At 63.3% G+C, this 20,719-nt stretch overlaps 2 protein-coding genes across 3 annotated transcripts in view; both read left to right on the top strand.

Annotated features, from left to right (window-relative positions):
- Window positions 1-4,272: 4,272 nt before the first annotated feature.
- Window positions 4,273-17,780, top strand: STIP1 (stress induced phosphoprotein 1). The gene is made up of 14 exons (XM_062195933.1): window positions 4,273-4,379; window positions 8,204-8,413; window positions 8,667-8,808; window positions 8,906-9,047; window positions 10,980-11,148; window positions 12,713-12,839; window positions 12,921-13,023; window positions 13,130-13,250; window positions 14,049-14,145; window positions 14,253-14,377; window positions 16,060-16,096; window positions 16,198-16,301; window positions 16,464-16,636; window positions 17,374-17,780. The coding sequence occupies exons 1-14, from the start codon at window positions 4,371-4,373 to the stop codon at window positions 17,444-17,446; spliced, it is 1,632 nt and encodes a 543-aa protein (XP_062051917.1). The 5' UTR covers window positions 4,273-4,370; the 3' UTR covers window positions 17,447-17,780.
- Window positions 17,781-19,564: 1,784 nt separating this feature from the next.
- The window catches only part of FERMT3 (FERM domain containing kindlin 3), a 16,878-nt gene continuing 15,723 nt past the window's right edge, over window positions 19,565-20,719 (top strand). Inside the window, exons 1-2 of one of the 2 annotated variants that reach the window (XM_062195925.1) lie at window positions 19,565-19,629; window positions 20,111-20,284. In XM_062195925.1, coding sequence (XP_062051909.1) covers window positions 20,125-20,284 — 160 coding nt within the window. In that variant the 5' untranslated portion in view covers window positions 19,565-19,629; window positions 20,111-20,124. Of the gene's footprint in view, window positions 19,630-19,900; window positions 19,932-20,110; window positions 20,285-20,719 lie in introns of those variants that run through there. The other variant, XM_062195926.1, reaches the window with a different exon arrangement.

The following is a 20,719-nucleotide window of genomic DNA, read 5'->3' as shown; positions in this document are numbered from 1 at the left end:
CTCCGATTCAGGCAGCCGGAAACCAACTACTTGAGTCATCAGTGTGGCCTCTCCCGGTGGGCATTGGCAGACGCCGAGGGTCCAGAGCCAAGCACCAGACCCAGGTACTAAAATCAGGAATGACCCCTAAAATTCATACAAAAATGTACCCCCTTAAAGTTCCCCAGAAGCACTATCTGGGGTACTAAAGTAGGCACACATACAGGTTAAAATTGTTAGATTTGTAAACTGGAAGACCACGCCTTTGCCATGCCCCTGTGTGGCCTCATGCCCCTACCTGGCCACACCTGGGTGCCCGCCAGCCAATCAGGTTAATTAACCACTCCCCTTTTGAAGTGGACACGGTGTGGCCCACCCTGCTCTTCTTCCCTGGCCTCTTGTCAAGAGGGGGCTTGCTGTAGCCCCGCGCCTCTAGGGCGCATGGCCTTCGGGCCACGTGCTCTAGGCTTCCTGGCCCGGATACAGGCCTAGATGTTCTTCCACGTGGCTGGTTCCTGGTGCTCGGTATGAACCCCTGTTCATCTCTCTCCCTTAATAAAGCTCTCACTCTGCTATGCATCTTTCTCACTAAATAAAAGCTTAAAACGTACCATGCTGCCTCGTTTATCTGTGCCGGTATTTATTATTCTTCTCTAAATATTAGGCAAGAACCCTCTTGGGCTTATTAATATTGGGGATTTAGTAATAAAAGCCCGTGGTGAAATTGTAAGGCACCCCAAATTCTGGTAGCACATGTGGCACCCCAGATAGCACTTCTGGGGAACTTTAAGGGGCCACATTTTAGTGTAGATTTTAGAGGGCCTTGTCCGATTTCAGTACCACATGTCCCAGGCTTTTAGCCCATTTTCAAAGGGGAGTGGTTAATTAACCTGATTGGCTGGTGGGCACCCAGGTGTGGCCAGGTAGGGCGTGAGGTCACACAGGGGCGTGGTGAGGCGTGATCTTCCAGCTCACACACCTAATCGATTTTAACCTGTATGCCCGCCTACTTCACTACCACCTCGTGGGGCTCAAGCCGCAGCCAGCGAGCGGCCCACCTGCCGCGAGGCCACCACCCCAACAACCGCGCCCCGCGTTCCCCAGTAGGCAGGATTCGCCAGCCAGCTCGGCAGAAGCTGGGGTTGTGAGGACTCAGACGGGTTAACAGGCGGTCAGGGTGGTCCCAGCGGAAGTTAGGGTGGTGGAGTGCAAGCACCCCCCCCCAGGCGAGAACCAAATGCCCGCCCTCCTTCCCAAGGAATCTCCAAGTTTACCATGAGAATAGGGAGGGGGTGGTGGCGCCGCAGTACGCTCTCTGCCATCACTTCCCCGCACGGGGGTCACTCAGTTAAACCGGAAATTGAAATATTCCTGGGGGGGTGCTGTGCTGGGGGCGACCCTGGCACACCGGGTCACAGTGCTGGCTCCGTCCCGGCTGCTCTGCTGCCCGCCAGGCTACCGTGCCTACGAAACCTGCGGAAGATGGCCCGGGTGCTTGGGTCCCTGCATCCACGTGGGAGACCCAGACAGAATTCCTGCTTCCTGGCTTTGGCCTGGCCCAGCCTTGGCATGGCAGCCATCAGGGGAGTGAACCAGCAGATGCAAGATCTCTCTACCCCACCCCCCCACCCCCGCCCGTCATTGTCTTTCAAATAAATGTTTACAGTCTTGCCGGAGATACCTTTAGGAGTTCTCAAGGCCAAGGATTTTTTCATCCTGGGAGGAGGAGACTGTGGGGGGGGGGGGGAATTCACCTCCGGATCCAAACTGAAGCCCTCCCAGAATTCCAAACTGCCACCGCTGTGGGCCTGGTAGGGCCAAAATTAATGTTGCTTTTTATTTAGAGAATCCTAAGCAGAGGCTCAAACACGGCCTGCAGCGCGGTAAGGTTTACACAGAGGTACACGTGGGCTTCATGTAGGGAGTGGACAGGGAAAGGTAAGAAGAGGGATTTCTTTTTTAAATTGTTTAGAGTTTTTATTTATTTGAAAAGCAGAGTTACATAGAGGCAGAGAGAGAAAAATCCTCCATCCACTGGGCCAATCTGAAGCCAGGAGCCTAGAGCTTCTTCCGGGTCTTCCACGCAGGTGCCCAAGCACTTGGGCCATCTTCCACTGCTTTCCCAGGCCATAGCAGAGAGCTGGACTGGAAGTGGAGCAGCCGGGACTCAAACTGGTGTTCATGGGGGATGCCGACACTGCAGGCGGCAGCTTTACCCACTACGCCACAGCGCTGGCCCTGGAAGGGGAACTCCATACCCAGCTCTGCTTGTCCTGGAGGAGAAGAAAAACCGAGGTCCCCTTCCCCAGGGTTCTTGTGAGCTTCGAAAAGGGGCGGGCGTGTCGGCGCTGCCCCCAGGCCCCGGGTAAGGGGAGGGGTCATCTGATTAGTGATAGGATGACACGCAGGGCAGGTGGGGCCTCCAGATCCAGAACTTTGCCACTTCACCACCTTCCCCAGGCCCCACCGCCCCGCGCTGACGCCCCAGTCTCCCACCTCCCTCTTGAAAATGTTATCACCAGCCCTGCTCCAGCAGACACACTTTATTTTATTTTAAAGATTTTTACTTTTTTCGGGAGGTAGTTACAGAGACATAGAAAGGTCTTCCATCCACTGGCTCCCTCCCCAAATGGCCACAAGGGCAGGAGCCAGGAGCTTCTTCCGGGTCTCCCACATGGGGCAGGGGGCCAGGCACTTGGGCCATCTTCTACTGCTTTCCCAGGCCACAGCAGAGAGCTGGGTCGGAAGAGGAGCAGCCGGGACTTGAACTGGCGCCTACATGGGATGCCGGCGCCTCAGGCAGAGGCTTAGCCTGCTCCACCACAGCCCGGCACCCACACCTTCTTCACCCGGCTTTCGCCGGCTCCCCGAGGGAGTTCTCTGAGCCCACCTTGACCCCTGACAGGCGACAGCATGTCCAGTCACATTCCGTGAACTGACAAGTGCCCACTGCGGGCTGGACGCCGGGCAAAGCAGATAAAGGAGCACACTCCAGGCCGTCCTGGGCCTCCCCGACCGCGCTCCCACGCCCACGGCGCCCCTCTGATGGGCTCGCGCCCAGCCCAGCGCCGGCAGAGCGATGCGACAGGTGCTTGCTGGGGGCGGCAGGGCCGGGGGAAGCGGGAACCACGAGGGGACCGGCGGAGGGAAGCAGGCCTGCCCGACACTGAGCGAGCCGCACGGGGACGGCCAGCGGGCGAGAGGCCACCGGCACAGGCGGGACACGGACCCGCGCCCAGAGGCAAAGCGCAAGAGAGCGCGCCCACCCACCCCGAGCTGGGTCCCTGCCAAGAGCCCCTGCAGCTGGGGCTGAGCCAGGCCCAAGCTGAGAAGGGAGTCCCCTGGGTCCCCGCGCGGGCGGCAGAGACCCAGGTATCGGAGCCACGCCTGCTACCCCAGGGTGCGCGCTAGCGGCGCTGGGCCTCGAACCTGGCACCAGCTGGGAGGTGGGGGCCTCACAGGCCACGGCGGGGCCCCGGGCGGTGCTCGCGCGAACCCATCCCGCTTCCCGAGCCACACCCGGGGCCTGCACGCAGAAGCAGCCGCCGAACCCCGACTCTTGCCGCCCCCAGCGCGGCCCCGCGGGGCAGCCCCTGGGACTGGACCCCCGGCCGCGGCCTCCCGCGCCTGCGTCCGGCCAAGGCCCGGCGCCTTCTCGGCCTCGGGCACCGCTGGGAGACCCAGGTCTGACCGGAGGGCGCACAGCGCGGGCACTGGCGCTCCCGGCGCCGGCGCAGACGGCCGCGCCCCACGCCCACGCGAGGACAGGGTCGTCTCGGCCGCAGTCCCCAGAGCCCCGGCAACAGCGCGGTGAGGGCAGCCCCGAACTCCCACAAACCACCGGCCGGGCGACACCCGGCACCCCGCTCTTTGACGGGCAGCCGTTTAAACCTATCAGAGCAAAGTGTTGGCAAGTCTCCTCCCAATGGAAATTTTTTTTCTTCTGAAGGCGGTTCCTTCATGGAGTCTGGCAGCCCAATGGGAAAGGTGGAAATTTCCAGAAAGAACAGAACCAATGGGCGCTGCCAGCTCGACCGCGATTGACAAACCAACCAGCCAATCCTAGTCGCAGACGTACGCTCCTCCCTCCACCCGTAGGGCCTGAAATGGGCGGGGATTACCCGAGAGAGCCAATCAGGAGGTGCGGGGAAGGCCGGGTTGACGGGATTACTCGTCTCCGGCCAATGAAAGAGGAGCGAAAATGATAGGCTGGACTTCAAGCCAATTGCAGAGGAGCAGAGGGAGCCCCCTAGAGGCACTCGGCCAGTGAGCAGGCGAGGAAGAGGCGGGAGCCGGGGTCCTGGCATCTTCTAGTAGGTTCCAGAAGGCGGCGCGTGCGGCTGGGAACGCGGAGCGGACGGGTTCGATTCGACGGGGTTCCGGGCCGGACTATGGAGCAGGTGAAGGGGGAGGGGCGGCTGCTCGGGGACGGGCGAGGCCGGGCCGGGCGGGGAGGCGGGGGCGGCCGGGGCCGGGGCCGGGCCGTGGGGAGCGCCCAGCGCCGCGGCCGGCGGAGGCCCGAGTGGGGCGTGAGGCCTCCCGAGAGGGGCCGGTGGGCGAGGGGCCGGAGGCTCGGCCGGGGGAGGTCGCGGCCTGGGCGGGCAGCACCGGGGCCGGAGAAGCCGCCCGGGACGGTGGCCTCGGGGAGAGCCGAGCAGCGGGGACGGGGAGGCCGGGAGTCGCCGAGGGCGTTTGCAGCCTGGGGGCCCCGGGGAGGCGAGACCTCGCTGGCCGCGGCCGGCGGGGAGGCGCCGGGGTCCTTGGGCCCAGTGCCCTCCGGGTCTGTGTGCGACGAGGGGCCGCGGCCCGAGGAGTCGGGGTCCGGTCCCGCGGGGAGGCGCCCGGCCGTGGGCCTGCGGCGTTGGAAGCGATGCCCACGGGGGCCTGCAGGTGCGCGCGAGGCCTCGCGGGGCCGCGGCGATCGATGGTGGAAAAAGCGGGGGGCCGGGCGCCGTGGCCTGGGGGGGCCCCTGCGACGGGGGCCTTTGTTCCGGCGCGGGGGGCGCCTGTGGGCAGGGCCGGGGCGGCCCGCGCACGGCCGGGATCGAGGTGCCCAGCGCTGGCCTGGGGCGGGAAGGGGAGAGGGTGGTGCACGTCCCGGGCCTCCGTAGAGTTGTGTCCGGGGCGAAGCAGACTCGGCGTGGACTGGGAGCCACTGGTCTTAGTGTGGAAGCGGCCGTCGGTGCTGCGGGCGCCCACTGAGGGGCGGACTGCAGCCCCAGCCGAGGGTCCTGCCGCCCGCACTCGCGCCCAGGTGCCTTAGCGCCCGCTCCTGCGAGTCCAGGCCCCGCGAGCGCCGTGGGACTGCTCGGCCCTCGGTATTGGGTTTCGGCTGTGAGATCCGTACTGCAGTTAAGAGACAAATGAGAGCGGACTAGGTAGAGAGAGGAGTCCCTTGGTGGGAGCGCGCGCCCACCCGCTGACTCACCCCCCAGTGGCCCTAAGGTCAGGGCTCAGCAGGTGGAAGTCAGAGGCTTCCCCCAGGGCTCCCACACGGGCGCAGGGCCCCAAGGACTTGGGCCATCCTCCACTGCCTTCCCAGGCCACAGCAGAGAGCTGCGTCGGAGGTGGAGCAGCCCGGACACGGACCAGCAGGGCTGCTGTGTTGCAGGCAGCTTAACCCTCTACCCCACAGCCCTGCCCCCAAGGGCCGTTCAAGTCTCAGGATACACTGCACATTTAGAAAGAAAAGAGGTTTATTTACTTGTTTGAAGGGCAGAGTTATAAAGACAGGGAGAGACAGATCTCTCCCATCCCCTCGTCCACTCCTCAAGTAGCCACAGTGGCGGGACTGGGCCAGACCAAGGCCAAAAGCTAGGAACCCGCCCGGGCTCCCACGCTGCTGGCGGGGCCGCAGCTCTGCTTCTCCAGGTGCATTCGCAGGGCGCTGGCCTGGGCGTGGAGCAGCCGGGGCTGGAACCAGAGCGCAGAGGAGGAGCTGGGATTCCAGGCAGCGGCCTAGCCTGCTGCACCGCGCTGGCCTCACGCGTGCACATCGGGCCCAGTGCGTGCATCCCGCTGTGGAAAGTGAGGCAGAGAGAGGTCTGCCATCCGCTGGGTCACTCCCCAGGTGGCCGCAATGGTCAGAACTGCACCGATCTGAAGCCAGGAGCACCCTCTGGGTCTCCCACACAGGTGCAGGGGCCCAAGCACTCGGGCCATCCTCCACTGCTTTCCCAGGCCACGGCAGAGAGCTGTGTTGGAAGTGGAGCAGCCGGGACTAGAACTGGCGCCCCTGTGGGACGCTGCACTGCAGGCAGCGGCTTCACCCGCTACGCCGCAGCGCCAGCCCTGTGTAACGCTTTGCTGTCCTGTGTGCTGTGGTCCCCTCCGCGAGGTGCTGGAGCGCTGGCCGGGACCAGGATTGCTGCTGCAGCGCAGTCCTTGCTCGGGAACTCTGCCGAGCTCCCTCAGCGGCCCTCGGCCCCGGGGGGTTGTTGTTGTTGTTGTTGTTTTAAGATTTATTTAAATTTACTTGATAATAGTTACAGAGAGAAGTAGAAACAGAGAGAGGTCTTCCATCCACTGGTTCACTTTTCAGATGGCCACAAAAGCCAGAGCTGAGCTGAGCTGAAGCCAGGAGCTTCTTCCGGGTCTCCCACGCGGGTGCAGGGGCCCAAGGGCTTGGGCCATCTTCTGCTTTCCCAGGCCACAGCAGAGAGCATCAGAGTGGAGCAGCTGGGACTCGAACCGGCGCCCATCTGGGATGCTAGTGCTGCAGGCGGGGGGCTTAAGCCATTGCATCACAGCGCTGCCTCACCAGATGAGTTCTGTGACTTGGAGTTTCCATCCCTTGCGGCACTGTTAGGCCTTTTCCTCTGTCTTCTTTCCTGGCTCTTGCACTCCTTCCTGTTGGAGGGTTCCTGGGTGCTGTGCTCGGAGGTTCCAGAGTCCTTTGTCTTAATGCAGTGTTTTTTTTTTTTTTTTTCTTTCCTAGATTTTATTTGTTTATTTGAGAGGCAGAGTTAGAGACAGAGAGAAAGGTCTTCCATCTGCTGGTTCACTCCCCAAATGACCACAATGGCTGGAGCTGGGCCGAACTGAAGCCAGGAGCCTCTCTGGGAGAGGCAGAAATCTCTTCCATCCTCTCGTCCACTCAAGTAGCCACAGTGGCGGGACTGGGCCAGACCAAGGCCAAAAGCTAGGAACCCGCCCGGGCTCCCACGTGGGTGCAGGGGCCCGAGGACTTGGGCATCTTCTGCTCTGCCAGGCCATGAGCTGGATAGGAAGAGGAGCTGCCGGGACACGAACCGGCACCCATGTGGGATGCGGGCCCGTCTCTGTCGTGGATACCCTGTGGCGGGTTGGGGGTGGCATCGAATGGCAGAGTGGTACAGTAACTTCGTGGCATGGCCTGATGATACCAGGGAATGTGGTGGTATTTTATTTTATTTTTATCTCTGTTGGCTCGCTCCCAATGGCCAGGGCTGGGCCATGCCGAAGCCAGGAGCTTCATCCGGGTCTCCCACATGGGTGCAGGGGTCTGTGTATCTGGACCATCTTCCGCTGCTTTCCCAGGTGCATTAGCAGAGAGCTGGATCAGACGTGGGGCAGCCAGGGCTCCAGGCTGCGCTCTGCTGTGTGATGCATTTCAGAGGAGCTTGGGGTGTTGCCCTCCCTCTGGTGGGCTGCCTGGGGCGCCCGGCCTTCTCTGGGCAGTTCCAGCAAGAAGCCCCTTGGTTAGGACCCTTCTGACGTGGCCATGGCCTGCTTTGCTTGCTTCGGCGCTTTGCTTCTGGATATTTGCAGGGATGGGAGACCAAAGCAGGGCCATGTGTCTGCGTTCTCCGTCCCCGGTGTGCCCCGGGGAAGAAGCTAGGGGTCAGCCTTCCCCGTGCAGGACAGCGGTACTGCGCATGGCCACGTCGCCCTGGCGTGAACGGGAGGGGCTGGCAGAGGAGCCCTGACTGGTGTCCCGAGCTCCGGGGAGCTCTCCACAGCCTTTAGGCCCTGCGCCGGCCGCGAGGGGCAGGGCCTGTGCCCAGCGTGTCATGTGCGCTGGGGATCTGCCGTGTGGTTCACTTGTCCGTGGAAGGGGCCCTCTGAGAGCGGGGCCTGCTCTGCCCTGCCGGCTCCCGGAGGGGTGGGAGATGAGTGGATGAGCTGCTTCTCCCTGTGCTGTGGTGAGGCTCGGGACGGCCTGGGGAGGCTCGGGACGGCCTGGGGAGGCTCAGGACGGCCTGGGGGCGCTGGGCTGAGGGCGCTGAGAGCGCTGTTCTTGCAGGTGAGCGAGCTGAAGGAGAAGGGCAACAAGGCCCTGAGCGCCGGCAACATCGACGACGCCCTGCGGTGCTACTCGGAGGCCATCCGGTTAGACCCCCGGAACCACGTGCTCTACAGCAACCGCTCCGCGGCCTACGCCAAGAAAGGGGACTACCAGAAGGCCTACGAGGACGGCTGCAGGACCGTGGAGCTGAAGCCCGACTGGGGCAAGGTACGCCGGGGTGGCGGCCTCCCGACCGCCGCGAGGCCGTCCCCTGCTCTGAGGGAGAAGGGGACCGCTGCCGGCCATGGGTGGGGCGGGGCGGGGCGTGGTCTCCATCTGCCCTGGCATCCTGTCCTGTTTCGGTGGCCTAGGTAGAAGTGTCCAGTTTGCTGCATAAGGTGTAGACGGGGTCTTGAGCTGTCTCTGGGAGTTGATCTCCGGGGCTGGTTTATTTTATTTTTTCTGTCTTTGCTGGCTCCAGGGCTATTCGAGAAAAGCAGCCGCTCTAGAGTTCTTGAACCGATTTGAAGAAGCCAAGCGAACCTACGAGGAGGGCTTGAAACATGAAGCCAGCAACCCCCAGCTCAAAGAGGGCCTGCAGAACATGGAGGCCCGCCTGGCAGGTGGGCGCCGCGGCGCGGCTCCTCGTCTCGCCGTGTCCTCGAGTTAGATGTTAGCTGTGGGCCAGATTTCACAGGTGGCTTCGCTGTGTCCCCACAGAGAGGAAGTTCATGAACCCCTTCAACATGCCCAATCTGTACCAGAAGCTGGAGAGCGACCCCAGGACCCGGACGCTGCTCAGTGACCCCACCTACCGCGAGCTCATAGAGCAGCTGCGGCACAAGCCGTCCGACCTGGGCACGTGAGTAGGGGCGGGGCGGGTGGTCTGGCCACGCTGCGGTTTCTGCCTTAGAGGGGGAGGCGGTGGTACAGTCCCCCGTGCCCCTCACCCCACTTCCCCGTTGGCATCTTGATCGGTGTCCGGGTCACAAGTGATAAGCCGTTCCCACTCTGCTGTTTCTTGTGTACCCAAAAACCTTTCATTCCCTCGCAGCCTCCACCTGTGATTTCTGTTAGAGCAGTGGGGTTTGTGTGTAGCGAGGGTCGGTGTGGAGCAGGTAGAGCTGCCTCCTGTGACGCCAGCATCTCGTGTGGGTGCCGATTGTGTCTGCTGCTGTGCTTAACCATCCCGCTCTGCTAATGGCTGGGCAAGCAGCAGAAGGGGGCCCAGGTGCCTGGGCCCCTGCCACCCTTGTGGCAGCTCCTGGCTTCAGCCTGGCCCAGCCCTGGCCATTGCAGTCATCTGGGGAGTGAACCGGTGGGTGGAAGACCTCTCTCTCTGGCTCTTCCTTTCTGGCTCTGACTTTCAGATAAATAAGTCTTTGAAGAAAGGGGAGGGCAGTGGAAGCACGTTACAGTGAGCAGTCTGCGTGCACTCTGCGCGTGGCTCCTCCCCGTCTCAGTTCTGGGCGAGGCCAGCTCCATCTTTGCAGGGACACAAGCCCAGCCGCTCTCTGTTGGGATGTTTGCAACAGGAACAGTTACACTGCTGGGGTTATTTGAGGGGTGGGCATTGTGCTTTAGTGCGGGCATCTCATGGCACCGGATTAAGCCCGGGATCCACTTCCGGTCCACCTGCCTGCTAATGGCCTGGGGAGAGCAGCAGCAGAGGGCAGAGTGCCTGGGCCCCTGCTTGCCACGAGGGAGGACCATGTGAAGCTCCTGGCTTCGGCCGTCGGGGGAGCGATGGAAGTGGATGCAAGGAAAAAGTCTGTCTCTCCCTCTCTGTAACTGTGCCTTTCAGATGAATGTTTGAAAAGAAAAAAGATGATTTGAAAGGCAGATAGGGAAAGACAGGAGAGAGAGATCTTCCTCTGCTTGTTCCCTCCCAGCTGCGCACAATGGCTGGGGCAGGGCCACCAGCATGCGCTGAGCTGCCAGCTGCCTCTCCCGGCACATTAGCAGGAAGCTGGGTTGGTAGCAGAGCAGCCAGGACGCACACCAGACTCCGCTGCGGGGGGAGGGTGCCCCAGGCGGCAGCGTGATGCGCTTCCCTGTAGTGCCCGGCCCCGGATCTGTAGGAATCTTCCACGGGGCCTGTTGCCGTCTCAGTCCTCTGGCTCCCGAGGTCAGCCGATAGGAAGTCGTTTTCTCGTACACCTGCTGGCCTCCAGACGTGAAGGTGACTAAAGTGACCCTAGTGACTCCATTTTAGTCAGGGTTTTAAAGGGTTGACTTTTACCCCGTTGGCAGCCCTCTGTCCGCTCTTCACCCCCAAGGTTGATTGGAGCACAGACCCGCCCTGCACATCTCAGTGCCGGCTGAACTGTGGGGCCATGACGCCCCTGGAGCCCTTCCTTGATGGAGGAGGAGCCTCTTACTGGGGCAGGCTGACCTTGAGCAGGGGTGGGGGGTTAAGGTCAGCTCTTGGGTGTGGGGGCTGGTGTTGTGGGATCAGCTAAAGCCGCCCCTGCAGAGCAGCCATCCCATACGAGCTCCGGTTCTAGTCCCAGCTGCTCCACTTCTTATCCAGCTTTCTGTTCGTGCACATGGGAAGGCAGCAGAGGACGGCCTGAGTGCTGGGCCGCCGCGTCCCCGTGGGAGACCTCGACGGGGCTCCTGGCTCCTGGCTTCAGCCTGGCCCAGTTCCAGCGGTTGTGGCCATTTGGGGAGTGAACCAGCAGATGGAAGACCTCTGTCTCTCCCTGTAACTCTGACTTTCAAATACATAAAATTTTTAAAAATCGTTGGGCAGGAATTATGGTTCATCTTTCTTTATTTTAATCAACATCAGGAAACTGCAAGATCCCCGGATCATGACCACCCTCAGCGTCCTCCTTGGAGTCGACCTGGGCAGCATGGACGAGGAGGAAGAGGCAGCAACACCTCCTCCGCCCCCGCCTCCCAGGAAAGAGACGAAGCCGGAGCCCATGGAGGAAGACCTGCCGGAGAACAAGAAGCAGGTCTCTGGTCCTCCCCTCACTGGCGGCTGTGAGCAGCTGCGCCGTGCGCCGTGCACCAAGGAGGCAAAGCGAAAAGTTGGCGGGAAAGGGAATTAAAAAAAAAATCAGGGCCTGCGCCACGGCTCACTAGGCTAATCCTCCACCTGCGGCACCGGCACCCCGGGTTCTAGTCCCGGTCGGGGCGCCGGATTCTATCCCGGTTGCCCCTCTTCCAGTCCAGCTCTCTGCTGTGGCCCGGGAGGGCAGTGGAGGATGGCCCAAGTGCTTGGGCCCTGCACCCGCATGGGAGACCAGCAGGAAGCTCCTGGCTTCGGATCAGTGAGATGCGCCGGCCGTAGTGGCCATTTGAGGGGTGAACCAACGGAAAAGGAAGACCTTTCTCTCTGTCTCTCACTGTCCACTCTGCCTATCAAAAAAAAAAAAAAGAAAGGCAGTTACAGAGAGAGAGTAAGTGACATAGAGGTCTTCCATCCACTGGATCGCTCCCCAAGTGCCTGCATTGGCCAGGGCTGGGCCAGGCTGAAGCCAGGAGCTTAGAACTCCACCCAGGTCTCACGTGAGTGGTAGGGGCCCAAGCTCCTGGGCCATCCTCCACTGCTTATCAGGAGCCTTAGCAGGGACCTGGATCCGGAGTGGAACGTTCGGTCTTGAACGAGCGCTGTATGGGTTATGGGTGTTGCAGGCAGCCACTTAACCACCTCCCCCAGAGCAGTTCTGCTTTCTGACAGCCAGGAGAGTAGGTGGCAAGTCAGGAAATGCTTTTAATTAATTAATTTTTTTTCCCAATTTTTAATTTATTTTTTTATTTTATTTATTTTTTTTTGACAGGCAGAGTGGACAGTGAGAGAGAGAGACAGAGAGAAAGGTCTTCCTTTTGCCGTTGGTTCACCCTCCAATGGCCGCCGCGGTAGCGCACTGCGGCCAGTGCACCGCGCTGATCCGATGGCAGGAGCCAGGTGCTTCTCCTGGTCTCCCATGGGGTGCAGGGCCCAAGCACTTGGGCCATCCTCCACTGCACTCCCGGGCCACAGCAGAGAGCTGGCCTGGAAGAGGGGCAACCGGGACAGGATCGGTGCCTGACCAGGACTAGAACCCAGTGTGCCGGCGCTGCAAGGCGGAGGATTAGCCTAGTGAGCCGCGGCGCCGGCCTATTTATTATTTTTTAAGATTTATTTATTTGTTTATTTGAAAGGCAGAACTATAGGGAGGGAGAGACAGAGAAAGATCTTCCACCTGCTAGTTCACTTTTCAAGTGACTGCAACGGCTGGGGCTTATCCAGGCCGAAGCCAGGGGCCTGGAACTCCATCCAAGTCACCCATATTGGTGACGGGGCCCAAGAACTTGAGCCATCCGCTGTTGCTTTCCCAAGGAAAGTGCGTTAGCGGGGAGCTGGATGGGAGGCGGAGCAGCCTGGATTCAAACTGGCACCCCCACCTGGGCTGTCAGCCGTGTGCAGAGGCCTGCTGGTGGCCCGTGCTCCATCCCTGCCAGGTCACAGGCACCTGGTCTCCGGCCCTCTGCCGGGGCTAACCTCAGCACTCACTTCCTCCAAACCTCGTCCAGGCGCTGAAGGAGAAGGAGCTGGGGAATGAGGCCTACAAGAAGAAAGACTTCGACGTGGCCTTGAAGCACTACGACAAAGCCAAGGAGCTGGACCCTACGAACATGACCTACATCACCAACCAAGCAGGTGAGCCCGACGCCCAGGGCAGAGGCGGGGCCCTCGAGGAAAGGAGCGAGAACTGACTGTCCCCACTGTCCTGCCTGGCAGCCGTGTATTTCGAAAAGGGGGACTACAACAGGTGCCGGGAGCTGTGCGAGAAGGCCATCGACGTGGGCAGGGAGAACCGCGAGGACTACCGTCAGATCGCCAAGTGCGTGAGAGGGGAGGGCTGCCGTGTGCCCAGGGGCCGGGGAGCCCACCGGCAGCCACCTGTGCGTGCTCTGCCCTCGGCACAGCCTTCCCTCTGTCCTCCTCAGAGCTTACGCCCGGATCGGCAATTCCTACTTCAAAGAGGAGAAGTACAAGGATGCCATCCACTTCTATAACAAGTCCCTGGCAGAGCACCGGACGCCCGACGTGCTCAAGAAGTGCCAGCAGGTGGGTGGGGAGGCGGGGTGGGCTTGGCGGCTGGGTGTGCTCGCTTCTCTTCCTCGTGGTCGCACTTCAGAACGCACCAGGTCTTGTTGAGCAGTAGCTCTGCTCGCCTTGTATGGTTTTGTCTGTGACTTACGGTGACGACACGTAGGAATGACTGGCCACTGTGGCATTCGTCTCCATCCAGAATTCCCAGCTGAGATGTGTTCAGGTTGGGGGCCGGTGCGCCCCAGGTCTGGGTTTAGGCGGAGCGGCGTGTGCCGTGCTGGGGTCGGGAGTCACAGGTGTGCGCCCGGGGCTGCTCCGTGCTCATCTATGCTGTGTGTCAGTACCGCTCACTCTGTCCCCCCACCCCCGCCCCGATCCTGAGGGATGTGTGGACAACTTTCCCAGTTTGTATTTATTTGAAAGACGGGGTAAGGTTCCTGTCCGCTGGTTGGCTCCCTCCCCTGATGCTCACAGCAGCCAGGGCAGGGCCCGGGCAGAGCCGGAGCCCGGTCAGAGCCAGGGCCCGGGCAGAGCCGGAGCCCGGAGCCCTGTCCCGTCTCCCTCGTGATGGCCGGATCCACGTGCTGGAGCCATCGCCCACGGCTCGGAGCTGCACGCTGGCAGGGAGTTGGACGCGGAAGCAGAGCCAGTGCTCCGCCCAGGGCCCGCTCCAGGCCCCGCTCCAGGCTGCGGGGTCCCAGAGACCGGCCCCGTGAGGCGTGGCAGAATTGAGAGCTGCCGGCAGAGCTCTCTGGCCGCGGCCCCAGCGGGTGCCTGGCCGGGCTGGGTGACTGCAGGAATTGGCTTCCTCAGGCAGAGAAGATCCTGAAGGAGCAGGAGCGGCTGGCCTACATCAACCCTGACCTCGCCCTGGAGGAGAAGAGCAGAGGCAACGAGTGCTTCCAGAAAGGTGGGCTCGGCGTGGGCGTGGCGTGGCTGTGCCGGGCCGCGGGAGCGTGGCCGCGGGCGGAGGGGGCTCTGGCCTGTGGGAAAACGGGCCTTGTTCTCCATCTGCAGGGGACTACCCCCAGGCCATGAAACATTACACAGAAGCCATCAAACGGAACCCCCGCGATGCCAAACTGTACAGCAACCGAGCCGCCTGCTACACCAAGCTCCTGGAGTTCCAGCTCGCGCTCAAGGTGAGGCCGTGTGGAGGGGGGTTCCCCGCTGGGCCAGGATCCCCGTGGGCGCCCGTGCGTGCAGCAGAGGATTATGGGGGGCGCCGAGGAGCCCTGCCCGCCACCTTTTTCTCCGTCGTCGTCTTAAGCGTTTTTCAGTGCACGCTGAGTGGCGTTAGGTCCGTCGTGCTGAGCCACCCGCTCACTCGGTCTCCAGGGATGTCACTCCCAGCCCCCTCCCCGTCCGCTCGCCCCCCCCGCTTTTGCTGTTAGTTGACAACTCCAGGAAGCTCCTGTGAGTGGACGCTCGGCTGGCCTGGGTCCCTCACTGAGGGGTGTCTCCACAGCCCATGTGCACAGCAGTGTGTGTGTCTGAATTCCCCATCTAAGGCCACGTATCCCACCGTCGTGTGGCACATCCGCCTGTGGGCATGGTTCTCCCGATGCGGCCGTCGTGGTTAGTGCTGCTGTGACCGTGGCTGTCCGATCCCTGCTCTCGTTCCTGGCGGCCTGAGCCCGCAGGCAGAGCCGGTGTACACGTGGTACAGGGTGTGTTTCCTGTTTGAGAACGCACGGTGTCCCCGCAGTGGCCGCCCCTGCTCAGCGCACCGCCTAGTGTCCGACCTGGCTGTGGGCCGGCCACTGTCCCCGCTCCCGGCTCGGTTGCGGTGGGGTCTTCCGTGGTGTGAGACGCTGAGGCACCGTGCTCGGGCGGACACGTGGCCGGTGCGGCAGGAAGGTGCCCCGCGCCATCTGTCTGGAGCCCTCAGTGCCTGGAGGAGGGACGGCTCTGCCATCCACTGATTGCCCAATGGCAAATGGCTGCGACAGCTGGGGCAGGGCAGAGCCAGGAGCCGGGAACTCTGTCCTGGCCTCTCCGTGTGGGCGGCTGGGGCCCATGTGCTCGGGCTCTGTCCACCGCTTCCCGAGTGCGGTGCCGCAAGCTGGAGTGGACGCAGGGGCTGGTCGTGGACCGGGGGTGCTAGGGGCTGCCGGCAGCGCCCTCAGGCCGTGGCCAGCTCCCTCAGGTCGCACTCCTGTTCTGATCCAGATTGGCTTGAGAAGCGCAGCAGGGAGGGAGCGCTCCCATCTGCTGTTCACCCTCAGCGGCCGGCAGCAGCCAGGCCTGGGTGAGGAGGAGCCGGGGGCCTGGACTCCGTCTCGTCCACGTGGGCGGCCGGGCCCTGAGCTGCATGGGACGCGGGAGCCAGAGCTCGACTCCGGCTGCTGCGGGGTGCGGGGTGCACACGGCCCACCTGGGGCCCCCCCGCCACTGCTGGTGTTGGTTTCCTGAGTTGGCGTCTGGCTGCTGCTGGGACTGTGCAGTCGCAGCCACACCTCTGCCCCGCCGCGCTCGAAGGGAAAGTGTCCCCGTTGTGGCTCTCAGGGTCGTGGCGGCCGTGCCCCGACGCCTCTGCTCGCCCACAACCGCCCCGGGGTCTGGGCCTGTGCGCCCCGTGCCGCTGTTGTGCGCTGCTCGGGTCCTCCCAGTAGTCTCCTGCCAACATCAGCTTCCTGCGCGGTCCAGGCTCTGTCCTGGGGTGGGGTGCCTGTGCTCTGGAGGGGTCCATGGCGGTGCTGGGCCGGGGCCTGGCCGTCTCCTGCTCCCGAGTAAGCCGGCTGCCAGTGCCAGCAGGGAGCACCGGCAGCCCTGAGCGGCCCTGCAGGGAGCAGCCTGACCGCTGTCCGCTGCTTTTTCCTAGGACTGCGAGGAGTGTATCCAGCTGGAGCCCACCTTCAGTAAGTGCCGCTGGCCCGGGGCGGAGCGCAGGGAGGCTGCTGGCGTGCGGGGCGGGGCCCAGGGCCGCCTGCCGGCACCTCACCCGCCCTGCCGTCCGCAGTCAAGGGTTACACGCGGAAGGCGGCCGCGCTGGAAGCCATGAAGGACTACACGAAGGCCATGGACGTGTACCAGAAGGCGCTGGACCTGGACTCCGGCTGCAAGGTGGGGCTGCCTGGCCTGCGCGGTCCTCCCGGGCTCCCTGTTCCTCACTGACGGCCCTCGCGGCTCCCTTCCCCTCCAGCAGGGCAGGCTCCTGCGTGTGCATCTGTCGGTCGTCCCTCCCCCCGTGGTGCTGACCCCTCCCCCGTGTCCCCTGGAGTGCAGGAGGCGGCGGATGGCTACCAGCGCTGCATGATGGCCCAGTACAACCGGCACGACAGCCCCGAGGACGTGAAGCGCCGGGCCATGGCTGACCCCGAGGTGCAGCAGATCATGAGCGACCCCGCCATGCGGCTCATCCTGGAGCAGATGCAGAAGGACCCCCAGGCCCTGAGCGAGTGCGTGTCGCCGGGGGCGGCAGGCAGGCGGGCAGTGGGCTCCGGGGCCTGGGCTCCCCGTCTCCCGGGGAGCTGTAGCACTCTTGTTTATCAGTTTATTTATTTACCTGAAAGGCAGTTACAGAGGGAGGGAGGGAGGTCTTCATCTGCAGGTTCACTCCCCAGATGGCCACAGCGGCTGGAGCTGGGAACGTCCGGCTCTCCGCGGCTTTCCCAGGCCAGAGCAGAGCTGATCAGGAGAGGAGCAGCAGCGTATGGATGCTGGCGCTGCAGACTGCGGCTTAACCCGCCGCGCCACAGCGCCGGCCCCGTGCTGCTCTGTTCAGACAGCAGGTCAGGGCGTGGCACCCGTGTGGGCGTGCTGGTCAGCTGTGGCGACCCCGCTCCCACCAGCTCCCTGCGCTGACTCCGTGGCCATGGATGGTGGCCCCAGTGCTCGGGCCTCTGCCGCCCACCTGGGAGGCTGGGTGGAGTGCCGGGCGCCCGGCTTCTACCTGGCCCAGCCCTGGCTGTTGTCGCCATGTGGGGAGTGAACCAGCAGATCAGAGAGCACTTTGTCTCCTGTCTCCCTCTTTCCGTCACTCTGCCTTCCAAGGACATCATTAAAACGGGGGTGGGTGGGTGTGCTAGTGGCCTACGTGGTGGCTGGGAGCACGCTGGGTGCGGGCTCACGGAGGCCCCTCCTGCCCTCGGGGTCCTGCTGGGGGCACAGTCTCACGTCGGCAATCTCTCCGCAGACATCTGAAGAACCCCGTGATAGCACAGAAGATCCAGAAACTGATGGACGTGGGGCTCATTGCCATCCGGTGATGCCGCGTGCGGCCCCTCCCCTCGGCGCCTCCTGTGGAAGAGCTGGGACCTCGGCAGGCAGCGCAGGGGGGAGGGGAGGAGGAGCGCGGCCGAGTGTGGTACAGCCGCGTGGACGAGACCAGCGCCGCCTCCGGCCCGCCCAGCACACGCATGGTCTCCGCTGCTGCCCTCCGCCTCGGTCTCCCTCCCTGCTCTCCCATAGTGGGTTATTTTTTATTTGGGGCAGTGGGCATGTATGGGGAGGGGAGGGCGTCCTTCCCAACCTTGGGTCCCAGCTGTCTACGTTGTTAACTCCACGAGCCCCTCCAATAAAACAAGCCAGTCGGGCGTGGCTGTATGTTACTATGGCCTCGGGTGATTTTTCCCCCAGAGACTGTCCTGCAGGAGTTGCACCTGGACGGTCGAGGTGAACCTCGGGTGGGCTTTGCCTTGTCCGTGTGAGCTTGGCGGGCCATGGCTTTGCCCAGGTCACCACAAGGTGGCGCTGTTACTCAGTGCCTTTCGGAAACCTGGCGCTTCCTCCTGCCCAGTGTTCAGGCGGACCTCGGGTGGTCCCCCCGCCGTTCTCCACATCCTAGTTGAGAGTCTCAGAAGGGGCCAGCGTTGTGGCGTGGGGGTAGAGCCACAGCCTGCGGCGCCAGCATCCTGTACGGACACTGGGTCAGGTCCCTGCGAATGGCCTGGGGAAGCAGCAGCGGACGGCCCGGGCGCCTGGGCCCCGTGCTCCTGGGAGACCCAGAAGTTCCTGGCTTTGGTCTGGCCTGGGCCCGGGTATTGCAGCCATCTGGGGAGGGAACCCGTGGAGAGAAGAGCTCTGATTTTCAAATAAATAAATCTTGGAGAAAGTCTCAAGCCCCCAGATCCAGAAAACACAGGAACCCACAAGAACTCAGGGGAGATGGGCAGACCTGCTGTCGCTGCTCTCTGGATTTTAGGGAGCGTCAGTTTTGTCTTTTTTTTTTTTTTTTTTTGAGATTTATTTGAAAGGCAGAAGTCTTCCATCTGTTGGCTCATTCCCCAAACGACCACAATGGCCAGGGGTGGGTCTATGCTGAAGCCAAGGGCCCGGAACTCCGGCCAGGCCTCCCACACAGAGACCACGCCTCCCCATCACCGCTGCTCGGCGCACGAGCGAGGAGCTGGGGCTTTGCACCACAGCCCCGGTGCCAGGGTCGAGTTCTTAAGCCACTTGCTCATCTGAGGGCCTCGGTCACAGGCCTTCAGGATTCTCCATGCTTGCAACAACTGTTCAGGGCGCTCCTGCACCGGGAGGCGTCCAGAGCAGGCGGGACACTTCCTCATTCGCCCTGCTTTCTGGGCTGGGAAGACGCTGAGGTCAGCAGCAGGCTGAACTGCCTCGGTTTGCATAAGCCTAGGCCCTGCCCCGTCCAGGGGAATCCCCCAGGCCCCCTTCCCAGCCTGGGCCCCCGGCTCAGAGCGAGCCTCACTGGCCTTGGCTGTGCTGGGCCCCCGGCTCTGCTGCGTTTGTGCACGCGGGGGAGGCCGAGTTCTCGCTCGGGCTGGCATGGGCCCGGCCTTGCTCAGACGAGCTCGCATCCCAGCACAGGTGGCCATGCGAGGCCCTGAGCAGGGGCCTGCGTGAACCTCTGCTCAGGAAGGTGCGAGTTTGAAGCCAAGAGGCCTCGTGGAGGCCAAGGTGGTTTGAGTGGTCAGAGGTCAGTTTCCGTTTGGTTAGCACTGCGGTTGACACTGGGGACAGGAGAGCCTGCACCAGTTCGCCCTGGGGGCCTTCCCCGAGGGTCTCTGGGAGGAGGGGGACAGCTGGGGGCTTGGGCCCACCGGATCCTCGGAGTTGCGAAGGTGATCCTCACAGCCCGGTGAGGTCTCGGGGCTGGGACCTCGGCCCTCCGTAGCTGGGAGGTGGGAGGTGCTTCCCCAAGGGTGGATCTAGCCTTGAACGTGAGCTGGGGGCTTCTGTAGGTGGGGCTGACCTTCCTCCAAGGCAGTGGGGGCGTTTGGGGGGGGGGCCATGGGCCCCGCTCTCCGCTTCCTGTGCTCTCCAGGGCCAGAGGCTGGGGCCCCTGGAGCCCGTGTGCTTCCTGAACCGCCCTGGGGAGGAGCCAACCCAAACCGCCAGTCACAAGGCAGCCCTTCAAAGAGAAAGCAGAGGGAAGGCCTGGGTGCCGGCCGCTGGCACTGCCCCCCGCTGCCCAGCAGGCAAGGTAAGCTCTGGCCAGCAGCTAGGAGCCCAGGGCCCTTTTCCCAACCTTGGGTGCCTCGGTGCGGCAGCCGGCCCTCACCTCTGCCCGGGAGAGCTCCCTCAGCTTTGAGACGTTTGGATCTGAGCCGCGGGCCAGGACTGGGAGTGCTCCCCGAGCGGGGTTCACATCCACGTGGGCAGTGGCCAGCTGGGGCCTGGGGCACACTCTGGGCGAGGAAAGCAGCCCTGGGGTTGGGGCCGGGTCTAGCATCCAGCAGGCTGATCCCGATGGCCCCTTCTCCCCAGGCCTCAGTCTTCCTGTCTGTAAGTTGGGAGTGGGTTGGTCACGTGGTCTCCGCCACTCGTGCTGGTGAGGGGCTGAGGTTGCCCCAGGGCGCTGCTGCCCTGGGCATGCCGGCTGCAGCCGGTCTGGGCCCCCCCCACCTGCCCGGGCTCCCGGGGGCCCCGCCCACCTCGCCTCCCTCCCTCCACCCCGTGTGCAGGAGCAGCCACAGCCATGGCGGGGATGCAGACGGCCTCCGGGGACTACATCGACTCGTCCTGGGAGCTGCGGGTGCTGGTGGGCGAGGAGGACCCCGAGGCCGAGGCCGTCACCCTCCGCGTCACCGGGGAGTCGCACGTCGGCGGGGTGCTGCTGAAGATTGTGGAGCAGATCAGTGAGTGCCCGCCGCCCCAGGGACTCAGGCACCGCGTAATCTCTCGGCTCCAAGACACTTCCTCAACTTCCCCTGCTTCCCCCTGGCTCCACCGCAGCGGGGTCTGCCCTCGAGCCTGGTCCATCGTCACTCCCAGGGCGCCAGGGGGAGGCCTGCGGCTCCGGGGGACCCAGGCGCCGGAAGCGCTCGGCGGGCTGGCCCAGCCTGGGTGCAGGGGCCCTGCCCCCACAGGAAGTTACACAGCGGCCTGTGGTATCTGTCAGAGGGAGAGACCAGGGCAGGGACGGGAAGGCTGGCATCGCCGGCCCGGCAGGGTGGCGGGGAGCCGATAGCCAGGGCCGGAAGGCCGGGATCCTGGGTGCTGGGAGGCCGCTCAGGCAGCCTGGGAGTGGGCCCGGGGCGGCCCGGCCACAAGGCAGGGCCCGGAGCGCTGTG

Source organism: Lepus europaeus, chromosome 7 (assembly GCF_033115175.1).
Source record: "Lepus europaeus isolate LE1 chromosome 7, mLepTim1.pri, whole genome shotgun sequence".
NCBI classification, from domain to species: Eukaryota; Metazoa; Chordata; class Mammalia; order Lagomorpha; family Leporidae; genus Lepus; species Lepus europaeus.
The sequence above is the reverse complement of the archived record's forward strand: the minus strand, read 5'-3'. Positions and strand labels throughout refer to the sequence as shown.